This window comes from Grampus griseus (assembly GCF_964374135.1).
Source record: "Grampus griseus genome assembly, chromosome: 6".
Taxonomy (NCBI): domain Eukaryota; kingdom Metazoa; phylum Chordata; class Mammalia; order Artiodactyla; family Delphinidae; genus Grampus; species Grampus griseus.
In genome coordinates, this window is record NC_139000.1 from 68007157 (window position 1) to 68028929 (window position 21773).

At 43.8% G+C, this 21773-nt stretch overlaps 1 protein-coding gene across 3 annotated transcripts in view; it reads right to left on the reverse strand.

Moving 5' to 3' along the window:
• The window catches only part of SLC24A2 (solute carrier family 24 member 2), a gene marked incomplete at both ends in the record, with an annotated part of 241590 nt that overhangs the window by 40685 nt on the left and 179132 nt on the right, over positions 1-21773 (reverse strand). For all 3 annotated transcript variants that reach the window (XM_082657195.1, XM_082657194.1, XM_082657193.1), the window contains 2 exons: positions 8656-8774; positions 9550-9648. In XM_082657195.1, coding sequence (XP_082513321.1) covers positions 8656-8774; positions 9550-9648 — 218 coding nt within the window. The remainder of the gene's footprint in view (positions 1-8655; positions 8775-9549; positions 9649-21773) is intronic.

Genomic DNA, 21773 nt, shown 5'->3' on the forward strand with positions numbered 1-21773 from the left:
AGGCTCTGTGAGGACAGAGAGAGAAGACAACCAACTGCAAGCCAGAAGGAGAGCACTTGCCTGAAACTGAATTGGCCGAAACCTTGATCTTAGACTTCCAGCTTCCAGGACTGTAAGCAAATAAATTTCTGTTGTTTAAACTACCTGTGATTTTTTTGTTACGGCAGCCCGAGTGGACTTCTACACACTGTCCCTATGGATATTTATCTTTTAAAAATACCTTATTTTTGAAACCTTTTGTTTTTTGGCTTTGAAAATAAAGTGTTCACTTGCTCTAATTTATTTTTAAATCACCCTTTCACTCATTCTTTACCTAGTCTTTGAGAAATCTCTTTATTTTTGTTCTCTGAGTTTCTCAATGTCTTTGCCCTTGCATTATTTACCAATATCCTTCATCTCTCAACTCCGTTTTTACCTCTGTGCTTCTATCACTTATCCCTTTCCAAGAGATAAGTCAAGAAGAGGTCAGTCAAAAAGCATCTCTTTTTGGAAGGCAGCACCATCTGAGACATCTGTATTGCCTTCTGTGTGGACATCCTGAACCAACAGAGCTAACATTTATGTAGCATACAGATTTTTTAAAAAGTGATTAATCTCTGCCTGTCTAGCAGTAGGAAATAATTCCCCCCCTTAAAATACCATCTTATAGTTTGTTTTACATATAGATGGAAAAAAATCTAGCATCAAGAACTTAGCATATTAAATACAAAATGATGAGGTTTCACTCAGCAGTGGCAACTTGAAAAAACTGCATCTGCTTCTCCATGACTTTGAATTGAAACCAAGATTTCAAAATATTTTGCTGTGAGTGATGAAGCTGTCTGGACCTAAGTTCTCCAAGAAGCCAAGAAACCATTTTATATTAATGTAAAACGGCTTTTGGAGAGTCTGGTGAAATGCAATTACTTTCCTTCACTTTGCATTTTGCCCAAATAATTCTGAGGTGCAACCTACAGACAAGATGGATTTCTTTCTGTATTGCTATTTTAAACTGGTTTTTGTATAGTTTTCATGGGCTTCGTAAATCCTGCTGATACAAATCGTAAAAGATTCGTCAACATAAAAGCTACATTTCAAAAGCCATTCTCATCATTTTATCATCAACTGGATTACAATTACTCATAGGAACAGTAATATTAATGTTGGTATTTTTTTCAGGGTGTCAATGGAGTTTTTTCTTTTTATTAATAGGCAGCTCTTAATGTATCTTATGTGAATAATTAATAGACTTTCTTCAAACTACTTCAGAAAGCACAATGACAAATGGTGTTATTAACAGTAAGATTCTAAGTGAAGTTATGATTCTCTGTCAATATTCAAATTTAGGCAGAAACCCAAGAGTCAGATCTATCTATTTCATTTTCAAGTGTGGTCAGAAGGCCTCTGAGTGCATTTTAAGCAGTTGGTAAATATTGTACAGGTCATCAGATATAGAAACTAGATCTCAACTTTTCCTTAAAAACATATATGTATAGATTGAAAGGAAAAAATGTTATCTCCTCCAGAAATGGAACCCATGTACTAAGGCCTGGTAGTTACAAAACACTGTAATTTTTGCTTTTTTCTATAGTTTGTATTAGCTTTTCTCAGATACTAATAAGTTTCTTGGCTTGGACCTTGCAAACTCCAGTCTGATGAAGAATCTTTGGATATTCTTTTTCTTTCACAAGAGAAAGGCCTTGCCCTCTCTCCCCAGTACTGCCCTTGTGCTCTGGCTGTGTCAGACACAGAGATCCAGCCCCACTTTCCACTATATTCTACTTTCCTCCATTTCTTGAGTGCCAGAATCCTCTTATTATGCTTCACCAATGTTCCAAGAGATTGAATAATCTCATCAATAGTGGGAAATTCGGTCCTTAGCTGTTTTTAAACTTTCAAAATGGTGGATCTGGCTATTTCACCTTAATCATTTAGAAGAGATACTTGCTCTCTGAATAACAGGAAGATCTGAGGTTTGAAAGGCCTTTATTAAAACTTACTACTGCTAAGAAAGTAAATGTTTACTAACTAAAGGTAATATTTTAGGAAGAAAGACATCATATGGATTCTAGGTCCCATCTGCTTGGATAATCTTGGAAATATTATCAGAGCTAATGTTTTGGACCAATGTTTATTATGAAGTCTTTCTACGGAGCTCTAAATCATCGCTATAACTTAAAATGACAACAATAATCTAAAACAAACCATTGTCTTTGACAACAGCGCTTTTTTACCACCCTCAGGGATGCACATTTAATAGTAGAGAAATACCTTTGTGCATTTTATTTTATTTTTCTTAAGAGAAATCTAAGCTTACAATCACACCCATCATCTTTCCCTACTCATCCTTTACTTAGTCACATAATACCCAAATATTTTTATCAGCACTATGAGAGCAGATCTTAAAAACCATACTGAGTTTAGGTGAGGACGAATGCTAGACTGGGGAGAAATAAGTCAGGGTTGAAATCCCAAAGGGAGAAAGGAAGGGCTTAATATAGCAAGATGATATTTAAGTTGTAAAGTGAGAAAAAAAGAAAAAAGTCTGCATTTTATACATTTTCTATCATCTATCTATCTATCTATCAGTACATGTATGTTTGTGTGAGTATGTGTGTGTGTGTGTATGTGCGTGTGTATATACACACACACACACGCACATACATATTCTTTTTTCTAGGAATGTGTTCATCTTAAATAAGTCTGTTTGCCCACTGGTGCATCTGGGCAACTCTTAACCAAAGCAAAGACAATCTGGATTTCCCTAAGGACAGAGACAAGTCTCAGAGGTGAAATGAAATAAAAGCTGCAACATATAAAAAGCATAATACAAGAAAAAAGTTAGATTTTCAGATTTCAGAATCTAAGAACTTTGCAAGGCATTTCCCCTCCTACCCTTTCACTGTGCGCGTGTATGTAAAGTGTTTGGATGTGTCGTGTCTGGAGGCCTGTGACGCAGCAAGGCAGGCAGCTTCCCTGAGCAAGCCGGCCACGTGCAATCACCTGGCTGTTGTCTAGACTGGCAAAATTAAAATGTAAGAAAATGCTGGGTTCTGAGTGGGAGAGAATATATCTTAGAATTGTTTTTCAAACCTGGATAAATTTCCAACATTGAAAATTCAGAAGGTTGGTAAATTCTCAGTGACAGCTCAAATCAGTTCTGTTAGAATTGACAGCATTTTGTTAGCAGGTATTGGGAGAAGATAATTAGTACTAAGCTGTTCGAAAAGTCAAATTATTTCTTGGTTCCACAAAATATACAAATGAAGCAGAAAACCTCCTGCAAAGGGGCTTCCTTGGTAAGAGAATATTTTAAAGTGCTCTTCATTGCCAGTGCAAAGTCTGGACAGAAGGAAGGTCTCAGAGCTGAGGTGTCAGTGTAAAATTAGTTCATTGGTAAAGAGGGTTTTGAAAACAGCAGGTTAATTACATGAGACAGGTTAAACTCTCAAGAGAGTATCAGCAGTGAGTGTGTGGTGTGTGTGGCTCATCATTTCCATTAATAAAGTCGAGATGCACACTTCATTCCTCCTGGAGCCTGATAAAAATACAACTGGGAAAGAAAGAAAACCAACACAATAAAAAGGCATTGAATCCTTTCTGTGAAGTTGTGCTTTGGGTGGCCTGAGTGCCCTGATTTCACACCTTTTTTTCTGACTCTGGAATCACAGCCTTAATTTACTGTGTTACCCAGTTTTTCCAGCCTTGAAATTCAAGCATCACCCACCAACTGCTTTTTCTTGTTCATGCTCTGTGACCAATTTATTACCAAAGGGTCTCAATTCTGCCTCAGAAACAGCTCTCACATCCAGCCACTGTCACCCCTGCCACAGCCAATACTTGGTCTGAGGCCTTGTCATCTGGGCTACCTAACAGCCATTTTTAAACAGTTTTACTAAGTACTGCTAATAATAGCAAACACCTATGCAGTGCTTACCATGTGCCAAGAACTGTTCTACGAGCTTTCGAGTCTCACAATAATGCTATGAAATAGGTTACTATTCCTGTTTCAGAGAGAAGGAAGATGATAACAGAGAGGTTAAGTAACTTGTCCAAAGTCACACAGCTGGTAAGTGGCAGATCTGGGATTTGAACTGTCTTCAATTTGTGGTCTGTCTTCAGAGACTCTACTATTAAAGGACTAACGCATACTTCTTCTATTCTTAAAGGACTAATGCATACTGTTTCTGTTTTAATTTAACCGATTATTATTTTTAGTTGTTGCATTTTTTTTGGAATAGGTAAAACAGTTAACTCATTCAAAATTCAAAAGCTACAGGAGGCTACATACTGAAAGACGTGTGCAGAAGGTTACCTCCCACCCGGGTTCCCTACCACAGGCCCCTGTCCTGCAGGTACTCAGCATGACCAGTTTCTTCAATAGCATCCAAAGCAAATGTTTATATGTTATTTTCCTCCTTTTTTTCCTCTTACATAGACAGAGTATATTGGATGTAATTTGGCACGTTGCCTTTCCCACTTAACAACATATATTGAAGATCATTCCATATAAGTGCATGAAGAGCTTCCGCATTATTTTTTTCTTTTTTCTTTTTTTTTGGAAAGACTGCAGATGGTTGAAATGAGAGGTGGGCAAACTTTTCCTGTAAAGGGCCAGATAGTAAATATTTTAGGCTTTATGGGCTTTATGGTCTCTGTCACATATGCTACTGCTGCCGTTTTTTTTATTTTAAACCTTCAAGAATATAAAAACATCCTTATCTGATAAGTTGTACAAAAAAAGGCTGCAGGCCGGATTTGGCCACAGATCATAGTTTGCTGATCTTTGAACCAAACAGGCTCTTACCTCACTGCCCTGCATCCTGTCCTCCCTCACTCTGGCCCCTTTTTGACCATTCAGAAAGAGCTCTCTTCTTACCACATAAATCCAAAGCTGCCACTGCTCCCTTTAAAGCCTCTACGCCTCTCCACTCCCAGCAGGTGGAGGTCCAGACTGCTGAGCGGTGCCTACAATGCCCTTCATGATCCCTGTGCCTCTCTCCTCCCCTCCCCTCCCTGTCTACTGCTCTGGTCCAGGCCACTATCAGCTCTGCCTGAACTCCTGCAGCAACCTCTTTGCCCCACTACTACTACACGATCTCTTGCCACAAATGCACTCTCTACACCCCAGTGCAGTCCCTTGGATCGTTTACAAGTGCAAATCACATCTGGGAACCTCTGATAGCTTGTTGCTGCCCTAGAATGAAGTCAACTTCTGTATCATGGTCTACAAGGCAGGCCAGCTCCACTCGGCCCTCCTGTCAGACCTCACTGCCACCATCATGCCTCCCTCCACTCCCCACTCTCCAGCCACAGTGACTTTTCCGTTCCTCAAACAAGCCGAGCTCATCTCTGCCTCTGTGGGTGCTGTTCCCTTGACTGAGCTCTTTTTAAAGTTCAGCCTCTGTTGAAATGACGCTTCCTTAGTGAAGCTTTCCCTCACCTTCCAACCTAAAAGGGCCCCTCCACTGAGTCACCAGGTTTTATTTTCTTCATGGTCCTATGGCTGTCTATAATTATACCTTGGTTTATATTAGCAGGCTCTCTGCTCTGCTAGGATGGGTGGGCATCTCTGGTGCCCAGCACATTGCCTGACACACATTAGATGAACACTGAAAATTTTCTGATTCAACAATGGAAGAATTTCAGCCCAATTTACTTTTCCTAGTGGATTTCTCCCCACTCCTCACCTTATATTTGTCTTCAGTTCCCCTGGCTTTCTCAACCAATCACTACACAGGAATCTCCCTCCTAAGCGAACATGTCATCTCGGTCATCTCCTCCTTCTTTGAGTGACAAACTCCTACTTACCCATCAATACCCAGCTCAAATGTTACCTCTTCTCTTAAGTTTTTACACTTTTCCTTGCCAGGGTCAATTTCTTCCTCTGGAAGGCTCCCAGAGCACTTTGTATAGACCTCCCTGATCACACTGGGCCATAATGATTTCCCTACCATAGATGTTTATTTATTTACTTATCATACCCTGAATACTCTCAAATATATATATATATATATATGTTTCATTTTCATTTTATCTACAATAAGCATTTTACCTATAGGGAAAGGACACTTTGGATGCTGTTTATATAAGTAGGTATGAACATATAATAATATAAATAACATCATTTAGCTCTGTGCTATATGCTTTACGTATATTATCTCATTTAACTCTCCTAATATCCCTAATGAGGCAGGTGCTATGGCTATCTGTACTTTGCAGATAAGGAAACTAAAGCGAGGTTGGGTAACTCGCTCCTGGTGGATCTGGAATTCACTGCCAGGCTGTCTTGCAGGCAGCTGGTAGCCTGGCTCTTTGAAGGTCTGTGTGCCCTTGAGCTCTCAGTGTAACAGGATGGTGCCCAAATCTGCCCTCTTACCCTGCGTGAGACCCGGGGACACAGCTCTGCTCAGAGAGGGGTCAGTTGGGACTCTGTCACTCCCCTGCAGCAAGGTGCCCCGTGTGGGGGACACAGATGTCCCTCTGCCAGCCAGATGGAGAGGCACGATGATGAGGCTGCCCTCTGCACACCTGTGACTGCACCATCCCCAAGGGCAGCCAGGTATCCTTGGGGCCTGCTTCCTGCTGCCACATGCTGCTTATCCATGTGGACATAAGCTGCTCTGCCAGCTCACCCTTGAGCTAATACAAAGGGACCGAAGGGCTCTGGGCAGGAGGGTGGGAGCCTAGAAGGCAGAGGAGACAAGGGCAGAAGGAGCTGCCATTTCTCTATCTTTTCCTTTAGCCATTTCCCCCCCTCTGCCCCAGCTTTACTGAGGTATAATCGACAAATAAAAATTCTATCTATTTAAGGTATACAACATGATGATTTGATATACGTATACCTTCTGAAAAGCACAGCAAAGGAAACAACAAATGAAAAGACAACCTATGGAATGGGAGAAAATATTTGCAAATCATATACCTGATAAGGAGTTAATACCCAAAATATATAAGGAACTCAAACAACTCAATAGCAAACAATGAATAACCTGATGAAAAAATGGGCAAAGGGATTTCCCTGGTGGTCCAGTGGTTAAGAATCTGCCTTCCAATGCAGGGGACACGGGTTGGATCCCTGGTCAGGGAACTAAGATCCCACATGCCGCGGGGCAACTAAGCCCGTGCACCGCAACTACTGAGCCCATGCGGCACAACTAGAGAGCCCACGCACCATAACAAAGATCCCTCGTGCCCCTACTAAGATCTGATGCAGCCAAATAAACACATAAACAAATAAATAAATATTTTTTTTAAAAACCGGCAAAGGACCTGAATAGATATTTTTCCAAACAAGATGTACAAATGGCCAACAGGTATATGAAAAGGTGCTTGACATCTTTATCCTTTCCTTTAAACAAAGAAACTTTCCTTGCACCTTTCTTCAGGGAATAAAGGCAACAGGCAACAATGAGCAAGTGTTTGTCTGAGACATACAGACTTCCTCTGTTGCAGAGGGTATCCCGGTGTAAAGGAGAAGAGAGTGCTGGAATGGATTTGCTGTGGTCTGGCTTCATTATCAGCTCATCAGGAAAATTCTGCCTAGAGAAGTGGGTCACAAACTTGAGGGGAATGCTACTCAAAGTGTGGTTCTCGTACCAGCAGCATCAGAATCACCTTGGAGCTCAGGAGAATCGCAGACTCTGGGCCCTACTCCAGACCTGACAAATCAGATCCTGAATTGTAACACGATCCCCCAGGAAACTCCTAAGCACATTAAAGTTTGAGAAACACTGACCCAGGGTGACTGATTAAAATGTGAGTTTAGGGCTCTATGCCTTCGAAATTCTGATTCACTTGAGGAGGGTGAGATCCAGAAATCTAACAGGCACCACCTACTTTTTGCTTCTGCCTACTTTTTTGAGCAACTGTGGTCTGGAGGCAGTGCTGCTTGGTGGAAATATAGTACAGACACTATATTTAGACAGTCTTGAGATCAAATCTCATTTCTAATAGCTACAAACTAAGTAATCCCGAATAACTACTTCATCCTGTTAAGCTTTGGCTTCCTCAGCTATAAAATGGAGATATTAAACGTCTATACCTTCAGCTCGATGGTTTAAAGCACCTAGCACCAAAGCCGTGGCACACTGTATGTATAAATGTTAAATATTATAGCCATTAGATCAAACTATCTAATGGTTGCAACACTGAATGGTGGACTGGGCCAGAGTACTGATTAATTTCAACTGCAGGGACAGGGAAGGCCAAAGGGGGCTAACCAAGGTGTGATGGCTGTGGTTTCTCTGTTACTTAATCTTGGCCCTAAAGACAGAGAAAGGATTAGACTGCAGCAGTGATCAAACTTTATCATCTACTAAGAATCACTAGGGAAGGGAGTTAAAAATGCTGATTCCTGGGTGCAGCTTCTCAGAGATTCTGTTTCATCGGGTCTGGGATATGGGCTAGGGATCTGCATTTTTATCCCCATGAGTCCTCCAATCTCACCCTGAGAAACAGTGGCTTAGAGAATATGTGTACTTATTGGATAAAAGAAGAGCCTGACGCATGTGGTGCCCCGGCTGGTACTGGGAAATATACACGAGGATGGATGACTCCACCTGGTGTCCACCCAGCTGGGAGCTGGGGCCTCCAAGGAGAACGTTAAGTCTGCGCTGCTGCGCTAGAATATCGACGCGCACGGCGGTCCGGAAGAGCAATGGAAAAGAGGCGTACCTGGGCTTCCGCAGCTTCAATGCTGTGGGAGAGATTTCCATTTTGTACAGGTTCCGAAGCGTCACTGGACGGTGTCATCTCCACTTCTGTGCTGGTGCTGTTTGGGAGCTCAATTTTTTCTGTGACATAAATCAGGTACATACAAAGAAAGCAAATGGAGTCAAGTAGGGGTAAGAGCCATATAGAGAAGAACACCCTATCTGGGGCCAAGGGAGAAGGTAGTGGTCTCTGAGGGGTGATAAGGCCCAGGGCTGAGGTAGTGTCAGATGGCAAAGGATTTCTACCCTTCTCCTCCGTGCCTTTTAGTGTACTCAGCCCTCTTCCTCTCTTTACTAGCTCTCTGGCATCCCCTCTGGCCTGATGTCTGAGCTTGAGTACCCTATCAACTCCCAGGGTATGCATTCTCTAGACTAGGCAAACTGACCAACTCGCCATTCAAGAACATGAGCATGGACTTTTTTTTTTTTTTTTTTTTTTGCGGTACGCGGGCCTCTCACTGCTGTGGCCTCTCCCGCCGCGGAGCACAGGCTCCGGACGCGCAGGCCCAGCAGCCATGGCTCCCAGGCCCAGCCGTTCCGCAGCATATGGGATCTTCCCGGGCCGGGGCACAAACCCGCGTCCCCTGCACCGGCAGGCAGACTCTCAACCACTGCGCCACCAGGGAAGCCCTCATTTTGCTCTTTTTAAAGTTCCCCTGGGGGTAGGTGATATATTGTGTCTATTCATGCCCTGTACCCATGAGGGGGAAGTGGGACTCTTCCTGACACCCAGGAAAGGGCTGAGTTGCGGGGTTCTGTGTCTGCACTGAGTTGGGGTGTCCACACTGGGTCCTGTCTCTCTGCCCCCCTCCAGGTACTTCAGGAAAGGCATGGGATGGAAGTCTCCCGGACTCACCCACATGGTTAGCAGCCCCATTCTGCCTCTCGTTCTCATCCACCTGACATTTTTTCTTGGCGATCTTGTGGAGAATTGAAGCCTTTTCTCTGAACCTCCCTGAAGCAAGAGAAAGTAATGGAAAGGAGACAGGTGAGAAGGCAGATAAAGAGAGAGGTTCGTGGCAAATGGCGAAGCGCTGGTGAAGCAGGAACGTGGCTTCCTCAGCTATGGAGCCGGTCAGCGGCACCCACTCCTTTCTGCCCAGCCCAAAGGCCCTATGACCTGCAAGAAGGGTACTTTCTTACCTTGTGATTCTTCAGCCCAGTTCTCTGAGAACCTCAAGCTGCCAGATCACAGACGAAAGGTGACCTCTTCCCTCCCTCCCAATTGCTTACAAAAAACGAAAGCACCAATCATCACCAAAACTCCCTCTACAGCTGAGGTCTGAAAAATACCATTGTCAAAGTAATCATTTCAAACAGCTGTTACCACAAAAGTAATGCTTCTAGAGAAACAGAACTGCTCTGGAGGCATAGCCCTGTCTCTGGAATTATATGCTCATCCCAGAATTGGCTTTTGACCATGGAAAGCCAAGTCCAGGGGTCCTTTGATTTGACTTTGGTTTTCAAACATTTATCTTGATTAACACTGCAATTTCTACAGGAGTTGGGATGCATCACAGCTTTTCGAATTAGCTGAGTCAGCTGCAATTAAAGCATCAGGGAGGCAACTGATTCCAGTTGGGGATTTAGGGTAAAGGGTGAGCAACTAAGCACAGCAAGTAATGTCTGTTGGTGAAGAGACGCTTAAGGAAAGGTGCTGGAAAAAATACCATTTTCAAAGTAATCATTTTAAACAGCTGTACCACAAAAGTAATGCTTCATTTCTTCTCCATTACTGACATAATTAATGGGTAAATGCATGCAACAAGCACAGAAAAAAGCATGCAAAAGTGTAGAGATTACTTTATGTGAAACATAGCGCATTTTTCTTTCTCTTTTAATCCTTAATTTTTTCCCCCTGGGAACGTTCAAGGTACAAAGGAGCCTCATTTGAAACTGACTGATTATTGCCTAGATTCAGATATGATGAGTCCCTGAAAATATCACAACTCCTACAATTTTCCCACTAGGCATTGGGGGTTGGCTGGGTTCTCTAGCAGCATATTAGCAGAGGAGCTCATCTACTTTTCTAGTTAGACCAAAACCAAACCAAATCAAGCCCCAAAATGTTTCTCTTGGAGAGCCTGTCCTCCTAGGATGGGGCATGGCAGGTTGGCATCCGCACCCCACCCCTCCTTGTGAACGGAAATCCTGGGGAGTGGTCATAGAGGTGACTTGTGTGCCTGGCTGGGGATGACAGAAGCTGTAAACTAGAGTGGGACCAGTTAACTTCAATGGTGAAAATGACGGGGGACAGAGCCCCTTCTGCTTGCAAGCTCCATTAGTCTTAAATCTAGATGCCTGCTACCATAAAGGTAGCCTCCAGCAGGTAAGTACCTTAGTCTAGGTAATGAATGTGCCCTGCTGGGCACACCCTCCAAGGAAGCAGGAAGAGGAACATGACGCAGAGAAAAGTGGGTCGGTATGTGGCTTGGGCTTCATAAGGAATGAGGAGGAAGGACTAGGTGATGGGCATGATGTCCATCCTTGAGGGACGCTGAAGGTCAGCATCAGGTTCCCCACGCTGGAAGGTAATTTGAATTTCTATTTAATCTCCAAGGAAAACTCGGGGAAGAAAAGAGGAAAGGAAAGAAGTCTGGGGACTAGGAGAAGGAGGAGGTAAAAGGGAAGAAGGAAAAAAAAAAAAGAAAAGAAAAAGGAGAGAAAAAGAAGGAATTCAAGAAGGAGGAAACAGGCAGGGAGCTGGGGTTGTCTGGAGGTTGCCAGGGAGCATGGATGCAAGACACGTTCCTGGCTGCCAAATCTAGTCTTATTTGGGGAGTAGATAGCTGGATAATGAAGAGTGATTCTCAGCATTTGGCAGCCTGAAGCCTAAAGAGGGGTACTTCTTGTGGAAGACAACCCTAAGAAGTCCTCAAATCATCTGCTGGAAAGGCAAGAAGAGGAAAAGGGAGGTTCTAAAACTTTATAGAAGGTGATGATCCTAGTAATAATGCCACTCTGTGGATTGGGGGTCTGTCTTTGAACTTAGAACGTTCTGCAGCTCTATGATCAACAATTGCTATTTAAAAATTATATGTAAAATAATAATAAAGCAAGAGAGCATTCAGAAGAGGAAACAAACAAGCCTGGGGAAATAAAACGTGAAGTAATCCAATCCAAGTCATGCCCGAAAGTCATGAAACATGGCAGAGAAAAATATTTGATAGAAACCAGTTAATCACATGTTGTGTGTGATTCCAAGGATCTTTTCAGAGCTCAGATGAACGCCAGAGAGAAATGATAACAAAAGGGGCCCCAAAGCGTGGAAGGGTTTGGCCACTCCCTCTGCCAGGAAACACCTTTCATAACGGTGTTGGCCACTGTCACTCGTGGGCTGGTTTCCCCAAATTCTCTAAAGGAGGAGTGCGAGGACAGGGTAGGGAAATGATTCTAGAATTGGGATTTCATAGGTTCTCAAACATTTTCACAGACCAGCAAGGGTTTTCTAGACTGTGTGTCACCCATTTTCCCACTGCAGGAGCACCTCAGATTTTCTGTGCTATGGAAAAATGGGAGGGATAGACCTTACTTGTTTTCTCTTGGGGTTCAGCCCTTGGGCAGCAAGGCAAAGCTGCAGAGGCTGCCTGGGGAGCAGCTCTTGTCCACCCACCCCTTCAACTTCTTTAATACAACTTCTGCCCCAATTTGCAGGACCTGGCAGCCCTTCTGCCTTGTGAGTGCTGACAATGGCGGCTCCAAGGCCTAAAAGGATTTTCAGAGATTAATTTCTAGAAAAGCAGCACACAGAAAAGGTGAAGGCCCACCTTTCGAATTTAGCACACAGGGGAGTTCCTTGAGGTGGTGGGGCAGAGCCTCGCCAGCAAGGCATCCTCATCCCAGTTCAGTGGACACCCCTGGAATCACCACAGGGCACCTTTTGAGAAAAGCTGGGAGGATCATGCTGACAGGACAAGAGTGAGCACAGAACATGTGATTCTCAAAGGGACCCTCTGGGTTTGGGGGTAGGAAGACCTGGCACCTCGAGGACCTGTTCAGCCTAAAGCCACAAGCTGGGAGAACACCTCGCAGGATGCATGTGTGTTGAGGGCAGCAGCACAGTATTGTGGTTAAAAGGATGTGATTTCGAGGTAGCTAGGCCTGGGCTTAAGCCCCGTCTCTCTCACTGGCTCTGCTGGCTGAGAACTGGTAAATACATGAATATTTCTGAGCTTCAGTGTTCCCACCTGTTGAACAGGGATGTTAACGACTGACTCCTGAGCTAAATGCAAGGCTTTAGTGAGAAAATATGTGTAAAGGACTGATCACAGCACCTGGCAATAGCAGAACTCTGTAAATAAGAGGAAAAAGAAAAACAAACCAACAGACAGCCCAGGGGCAAGGGTGACACGGCCCTGAATTTCTTTTTCTTTTTGCGGTACGTGGGCCTCTCACTGTTGTGGCCTCTCCCGTTGTGGAGCACAGGCTCTGGACGTGCAGGCTCAGCGGCCATGGCTCACGGGCCCAGCCACTCCGCGGCATGTGGGATCTTCCCGGACCGGGGCACGAACCCATGTCCCCTGCATCGGCAGGCGGACTCTCAACCACTGTGCCACCAGGGAAGCCCCTGAATTTCTTTAGAGCAGCTGTCCCCAACCTTCCCGGCACCAGGGACCGGTTTCATGGAAGACAATTTTTCCATGGAGAGGGGCGGGCGGCGGTGGACGGCTCAGGCGGTAATGAGAGCGACGGGTAGCGGCAGATGCAGCTCTGCTCACTCACCCGCTGCCCACCGCCTGCTGTGTGGCCCGGGGTGGGGGACCCCTGCTTTAGAGGAATCGTTGGCATCGTCTCTTCTCTCAAGCCACACAGGCGGGACTGGAGAATTAGCTGCATCTGACCCGACAGTGTAAGCAACGGAGGCCTTGTCGGATTGGTGTTTAGTTTTCAGTGAGTCCTCCGAAGTCAGTTCCAAAACCAATTAGGAGAAGGATCGCTTTATACTTTCCCGAAATTAAGAAGGTCAAGGTGAGGGAGCTGGCCCTCTGTGTTTTAGATACCTTCGTGATCTTAAAATGAAAAGAGAGTCATCAGCTTTCTCCCATTCCCTGTGAGGACAGGGTACAGGCAAGAGCTATTGGTGTTGCACAGTGGATTCGGGGTGGCTCAGAAGAGCTTCCTGATGCACAAGGGCTTTACCTCCTCTGTGTCTCAGGCTCAGAATTTTTAAATGGGGATGATAAATAGAACACCCAGCTCATACAGTTGCTGGAACACTTAATGGTTTGATACACAGCAGGTGTTTAGATGGCCCTGACATACAGTAAATTACTCAGAAAGGGTTGTTATTATTATGGAAGTGAATGCAGGACCTTCACCCCATAAATTACTGAAAATAAAAAGCTTGATATTTAAAAATAGAATGGAAGCTTAGCAGCCTCCGGTGCAAGAGACCTTGGCAGTAAAGGCACTGCTTCCATAGACTATTTTAGGCATGGATTCCACGTTGGCATAAGGGTTGACATGGACAGATCTAAGAAAAAACTGTAGCTCTGTGCCTGGGGATAAAGAAGACAATTTTGAGCATTTTTCAAGGTGAGAGAAGGAGTGATTTTTAACATTTTTTAAGGCAACTTTCAAAAATATACTCTGCTGCAGTGTGAACCCTTAAAGTGCTGTATTTTTGTACAGCGACAGATTATTTGTATACTTAAAATCGCAGAAATAGCAAATTCTGCTCAAATCATGAGGCACCTAGCACGTCAAAACCTAGTACACAATTTTAATATAGTTTAGCTTGCTCTGAAATTTGCAGAACTATACCAGCTGAGTGTCCTCAGGGGACTGTGTGTTGAGGGGGTGCAGCAGGGAAGTGTGGGAGAAGATCAAAGCAGAAAGGCCTATTATGAATAGGAACAAATTTTGGAAGAACAAAATTTGAGGAGTCAAAATCCTCAACCAATCTCTGCCATAAAACAGAAGCTCTAAGCCGCTTCACAAAATAACCTTCGGAGGTTCTGTTTACTCAAAGAAGAAGCATTTTGCTTCTGTTTCTGCTGTTAATGAATGAAAACAACCCCTGGAAATTCCTTCACATCTTTCCCACCAAGTAATCAGCAGCGCTGGACAGGAACCCTTTGGGTTGGAGCTAAGATTCCCTCCCGGCTGCCATGAACATTCTGAGCACCAGAAACACAGAAGAGATAGGACCAAAGAGATTTACAGATGTAAAGGGAGTGGCCACACACACCTCGGTGAACAGACCTTGGTTTGGGAGAAGAAAAGGGAAAATGAAACAGGGGGGAATACTTAGACAGTGTTTTAGAAACTATTTTTGTGTTTTCAGTTCTGCCTTTCCTGTCTCCGTCTTTGAAGTTTATGGCTTGGCTGGTAGCTTCGAAAGTAAAAGGGCGCTGAACTGTCTTCCTGTTTATCCCCTGTCTTTTTGTCTGGAAGCAGAGACTCAGGTCAGGCAGCTAGGCCATCGTCTCTCTGAGAAGGCATGCAATGGAACTGACGTGGCAGAGAGCAAACGCCGACCTTGGGGTCATCGTGGGTTCCTCCCCTTCTCTCACATCCCACATGTTATCCACCAGCAAATCTGGGGTCTCTACTTTCAGAATATTTCAGAATCTCACCACTTTTCCCTCCCCACCGCCCTGGGCCGAGCAACAATCCTGCTGGCCTCCTGGCCAGTCTCCCTTCCACCTTTACCTCTCTGTCCCCCAGGCTGGTCTCAGTGATCAGATCACGCCACTCACTCCTCTGTGCAAAATCCTGCAGTGGCTCCTGAGGTCAAAGTGAAAGCCAAAGTCTTCCCAGTGACCTGGAAAATTCTGTCCAGTGAAGCTCACCTCGATCCCCTCCCTCATCCCCTCCCCCTCTCCTAGCTTACTCTGCTCAAGCACGCTGGCCTCCTTGCTGTTCTGGAAAACACTGTCCACCCTCCCACCTCAGCGCCATGGCCTTTGCTGGTCCTTCTACCTGGAATGTTCTTCTCCCAGGGATCCACGGGCTTCACTCTCTCAACTCCTTCAAGTACTCGTTCAAATGTCACCTCATCAAGGCTGCTCTGAGCAGCCTATTTAAATTTGCGGCTTTTCTTTCCAGCGTTTCTCATCCCCAGCTTATTTTCTCTAAAGTATTTTTCACCATCTAATTTACTGTATTCTTATTGCTATTGATTATCTGCTGCTTCCCATTAGCAGCCAAGTTCCACGAGGGTAGGGATTTTCATCGGTTTTGTTTTGTTCGCTGCCGTATCCCCAGCGCCCAGTGGGGCTCAATCAATCCTTGTGTTTGAGGTTTCCTGGCAAGGTGATGAGGTTCACGTGCTTCTTGTTGGCTAATGACCCAAAGTAAATCCTTTCAAGTCCACCCAAGCCCAAGGCCCCAGTAGGGCTGAGGGTCCGTACGTAGAGCCCCAGGAACTGTCCGAAGGTAAAGAGGAGAAATGGGCTGGACCAGGTGTTTATGCACCAGAGATGGAAGACAGAGGGGGACACCAGTCATCCCATTCCTGCACCTCCCCCGTCAGGCTGCCCAGGTGAGCACTGGAAGGAAGAGGAGGCCCGGCGAGCACAGCAGAGAGCAGAGCGGGGAAAGCTGGGCTTTGGCTTCTCCTTCTGTATGAACATACTCCTCATTTGTCAAGGCCTAACTGAAGGCCAGACCTGAAGCTTTTTCTCTGCTGATACACACACCCACCTTCCCAAGTGGAAATCCGCCCGCCGCTCTCATGGCACTTTGTACCCCTGTCACAGCCCTTATTTCAGTTTGCTGCCCACCTGTCTGCTTTCCCCACCAGAGGGCAGGCTTCTCAGGGGCAGAGACCTCTCCGCCATCTGTGTATCTTTGTGTCCCTCAACAAGCGTCTTAGAATCGTGCTTGGCACGTCACATGCAGTCACTGAGTTACAGTGAGGCTCTCGGTATATTAGCTCCCCTGGGAAGTCGGCTTTTCTTCCAAGTCAGTACAAGTCACAATCTTCTACTCTGCAAATATTAACCAAGACTGTGCTATGAATCAGGCAACATTTGGTAATAAGATCCAGCTGGTGGGTGCCTGGAGCCAGAGAGACAAGAAACAAGGACTTGAGGTTCACGCTCTGATGGTGTGGGCCTTCTCGGGAGGGCATGGAAACTCAGAGAATAGTGGAAGTTCTAAGATACAAGACACTACCTAGCAGCTTGAAGGAATAAACTCCTCTTGGATCTGACCTGACTTTTATTCTTAAAAGCAAAATATGAAAAATAATATTCTCGTCCTGCACAAAAACATCAAGATCATCGAGTTTACTTACTTATTCTTAAATCTACTTTTGAGGTACAACCTCTGAATTATTTCCTCTAATTTTTGTGAAACATCATGTAAAACCACTTATTGTAAAATTACATTGGCAATAATGGAAATTAAGCTAGTATTGTCATAAAGTAGTTTGGAAAGTGTCTTTGTAAATATTTTGTGAATGGACCACATAATAAAGATGATGAACGTAATTTAATTGTAGTTATATTTATAGATATAATCACAGGACTAGTTTTTGTAATTAATAAGAATATTTACATAATCGTATCTCAAGCGGTGGCCAAACCCATCATATAATGAAATGAAGCAGGCTGATTTCCTTATTAAGGTTTTTAAAAATAATTTGCTGTAACAATGACCTTTGGAGTCTCAAGTAAAGCACAGTTCTGTCTACATGTGAATTGCTTCTACAACATCTCTCCTAATGAGGTCACCTTATCCTTGGAAATATGAGAGTGTCTTCCTAAGTATTTTGGAAGATTTCCAATGTGTTTCAAAAGTTGGTATCTTAAAGGTTGACATTTTGTCCTTTATCCCCATTTCCTGCCTTTTCAGGGACTCTGCCTAATCAGTCATCTTATCCTCAATCCTTCCCTTTCCCCTCAGTATATAATCAGCTTAAGTCTTTCAATGTGGCAACTTTTCCCTTCACTTCAGGTTTCCTGCGGGCACTGCTCTCTCTTCTCTTCATGGACAAGCCTCTGGAAAGATCAGTCTGTGCTGGTGCCTCTGTGTCCTTACGGTTCCTTCGGTCATTTCTTAACTCTGCATCTGCCATTTGTCAGCACTGCTCCACTGAACCCACCGTGGCCACTTTTCACCTCCACTTGCCTGGATCTCAGTGGCATCTGATATTCCTCACTCCCCTCCTCAAAATCCTCTTTGATTTTCAAGGAGTCCCGAGAGTGCTCCGTAAGTGTCACCACTCCCCAGGGGCCCCTCCTTGCTCCCTCTTCCTCACACCTCACATTCTCCCAAGGGACCCAGTGGACCACCGCCTGGATAGTGACGATTCCCATATTCAGATCTCTGGCCCAGATCCTCTCATCCAATGGACCATTCCCAATGGACCTTCACTGGGAAGTCCCTCTGATGGTTAAACTCAACATGCCCCAAACTTCCATACATCGTTTTCCTTCCTAGGAATCTGCTCTTCTGCTTGTATTTTCTGTTGGTGATTTCCTCACTCCCAGTGTTTTCTAGCCACCTTAGAGGTCTCCCTCTCCCCCATATCCAATTAGTTGCCAGGTCCTTTCGAGTCTACCTTTGAACACTTCAGATCCAACCTTTCCAGCCTGGATGCTGGCTACAGCTGCTGAATCGGTCTCCCAGCTTTTAATCACATTGCCGACCTGCCCCCTTCTAATTTACCCTTCATATGGCTTGGAATGCTCCCCGGTTATTTCTTCTTGTCTTACTCCTTCTTAAGACTCTGCTTTAGGCATCTCATCTTTCAGGAAGCTTCTCCCCGAGTCCCTTTCCTGGGCTGGCAAGGCACCTTGGTACTTTATAACACCGCTCTGATACTGATGCTGTCATGGCAGTTATCATAGAGCCTCAGAGGTGTTTTACTGACCCTCTCTCCAACTGGCCCGTGGGCCCCTCAAGGCAGGGATGTTGCTTTTCATCTGTCCCCCCAGTACTTACTTCGTAGGCTGGTCCCCAGTAAGTGTTTATGAATATAACATTAACACAAACAACAAAGGGAACCGTGTGTGTGTGTGTGTGTGTGTGTGTGTGTGTGTGTGTGTGAGAGAGAGAGAGAGAGAGAGAGAGAGAGAGAGATGCTTGGAGTTCTTGCTGTATGCAAATCTATTTGAAGTTTACATTCTTTTCCAGGGGAGAGAAAGAAGGAAGATCCAGAAACACATCGCAGGAAACTCACCAGACTCTCTTCCCAGTTAATGTTGTGATTAAATCTCCAAAGTCTAATAGTGTTTACAATGAATGTTTGTCTATTTTGAGACTCTCTTTAAAAAAAAAAAAGATAACCTAATCAAGTTCAGGCAAAATTGGAATTTTACAAACCAAAAAACTCGCACAGGTATCAGATAGCAAACTGCGATGTTTCAGGCAAGGAGCCAATTTACTGACCTTAGTCGAGGCTGACACGGCTTGGGAGTTACTGTTCTTTATCATTTTGGGTCGCCCGTTTTATTATTTAAGGAACTTAATTTTCTGGACCTTTCTATCTCATATACACAGATACAAATGGCTCACACACAAACATCCTCAAAGGGGTTTGTCTGATCTCAGCTTTGGAGCTCTGAGCCAGGGAGGGGCTGCCGGATAGAAGGCTTGAACCTCTTTCCCCTGCTCCCATCCCTCGCACCCTGTGGATATCTAAGAGGCAAACGAATAAAGAATCACTTTACCCAGGCATGCTTCAGATCCAAGATTTGCCAGCATCCAGTCCCAATGCCACCTAAGGGGTGGAAAAGAGCTCCTCGGAATCAGGTTGTCAAAGCCTGTATCTTGGGTATGTCTCTCTGCAAATGGGCTGTGACCTTGGTGTATTCATTTGGGCAGAGTTTTGATTTGTTCACAGCACTTGGCAAATAGTAGGTGCTCAATAAATATGTGTTGAACGGTTACTCTGACTTGTATATAAAAAACGGAGTCCAACAAAACAGTTCTTTCTTATGATGAGCCTATATATTACCCAGTTATTTATCTTGGCATAAAGGGAAAGATTTTTTTCTGTAGCAGCCACTGTTTCATGTACACCCATCCTCTCCTGTCACTTGGATTTCATGTGTCTGCAAATTGTCTGTTAACTTGAATTCTTATGTTCTATTTTTTCTGAATCCTCAACTTTACATGGTAAACTGGTGCCTGCAAATCTCATTTGAAATGTGGGTTTGCAACAGAAGTGCCGGCACCTGCCGTGGGTTCTTAACTAAATGGGACTGAAGGCTTAGTGGCCCATGACTAAAATGAGATACTTCAGTTCATATCAGATCTAATCAAAAGAGAAACTTACCATGCTTAACTGAACATGCCAACCTCCTGGTATACCAGATTCCCACTTTTTTTTTTTTTAAAGAGAAAGTTTCGTGAGGGCGGGGAATTATATTATTAATTTATAATAACAGTATTCAAGTTTGACTGATGAAGGAGAACTTAACATTTTCAGTTCTGAAGATGTCAGAAATAGACAAAAAAAAAGCATCCATGGTTTGCCTTCTGCTGCCACTTAACACCTTCTACATATGCAATGTGGCAAAGTCTGCCTTTACTTGCCAAGTCCAATCTTTCTGCTTTTACTGCTGACAGTTTAGATCATGAAAATAAGATGCAGTGAAGTTTGAGGAGCTGGATGTATTCTAATGAGAAGACTTCCTTGGTCCTGGTTTTCAGGAAGACCGTGGATTTACGCACAGCTGGTTTGGTCTTTCTGAGAGATCTGATACAGGTTACTAGCTGATTAGTTTGGTTATGCACACACACTAGGCTGCTGTCTTCCTAAGATCCAGCCCCAGGGAGAGACTTGTAAGAATACATCTCTAAAAAAGTAATGTGGTTAATAACTGATGAGTTCAATCTGTTTTTTTGGAGAAGGCTCAGCCTTAACAGACAGCATCTGTTCAGGTGCCCAGAAAAATTGTGTGGTTATGGAAAGTTGGACCAAATGAGTTAAACCATAAACCTGGAATGAATGAAACATAACATGGTGCTGGAAATGGTGTCTGTGCACAACAGAGGGTGCCCTCGTTGGTAACCAGAAGGGAGAAAGTTAACCTGCAGTGTACTTCTTGGACTTTCTATAGGGATATCCATGGCCTTGAGGCAAGAAAGTGCATGCTGCAGTGGAAATTGGATATTCTGTGTGGGAGGAATTGCCTTGTCATTGCATTTAGAAAGGACAAGGACTTCCATCAGAACTGCACCCTGGCTTTCAATCAACTTTGGTAAAAAGTCAGGTTTAGCAATGAGAACATGAGAAGGTAGTTACATTATGAAGGCTTATCCGCTTTGGAATGAAGTCAGTTTGAATCTCTGTTCAAAGAACTTATTTAAATTTGTTGTTTAAGGCTTGCTCCTTCACTGTTACTAGGAGTGTAAATTGGTGCAATGCCTTTGAAGGGCAATTTGGCACTATCATTCGAAGTCTGAAGTGGGTATGTCTTCTGATCTGTCATTTCTATTTCCAGACATTTATTTTATATCTTTATTTATATCTTCTATTCAGTAGAGTTTATTATATGGGCAAAGAAGATGCTCACGTAGCATTGTAATAACTAAATGAACAAAAATGGAAATATCCTAAATCTTCATCAACAGGGGACTGATCAAACCCACTAGGGAAGAGCCAGGCAGTGGAATACTATGCAACTGCTAAAAAGGAATGAGGAAAGTAAAAAAGTGGTAATACGGAGATATCTTCAAGACATATTAATAAACAAAAGCCAGGTATAGAACAGTACATAGAAGAAAAGAGAATATGTTAAAAAACTGATAAAAGTGGTTAACTGTAAGGAATGAATGGAATCTGAGGTAAAAGGGGGACTCACTTTTATTATCTTTCCTTATGTAATGTTTGCTTTTTACCTCTGTGCACATGTAATGTTTTTATAATAAAAAAGAATAGTTAAAATTAATTTGCAATTTAAAATTTCTACTGTGGTCAAAGTTTAGATTTGTAACTAAGAATGTAGGATTTTTTGGGGGGGTGGGTTGTTGTTCTTTTAAGGGTCTATTCCACAGGAACTATCTAACGGACTATTTGCTGTATTTAACCACATTAATAAAGAGTTTGGCTGTGAAATGGATCAACTAATACACAAGCCTTTTATTCCAGATGCTATGACCCAGGAACAGACCTACCACAAT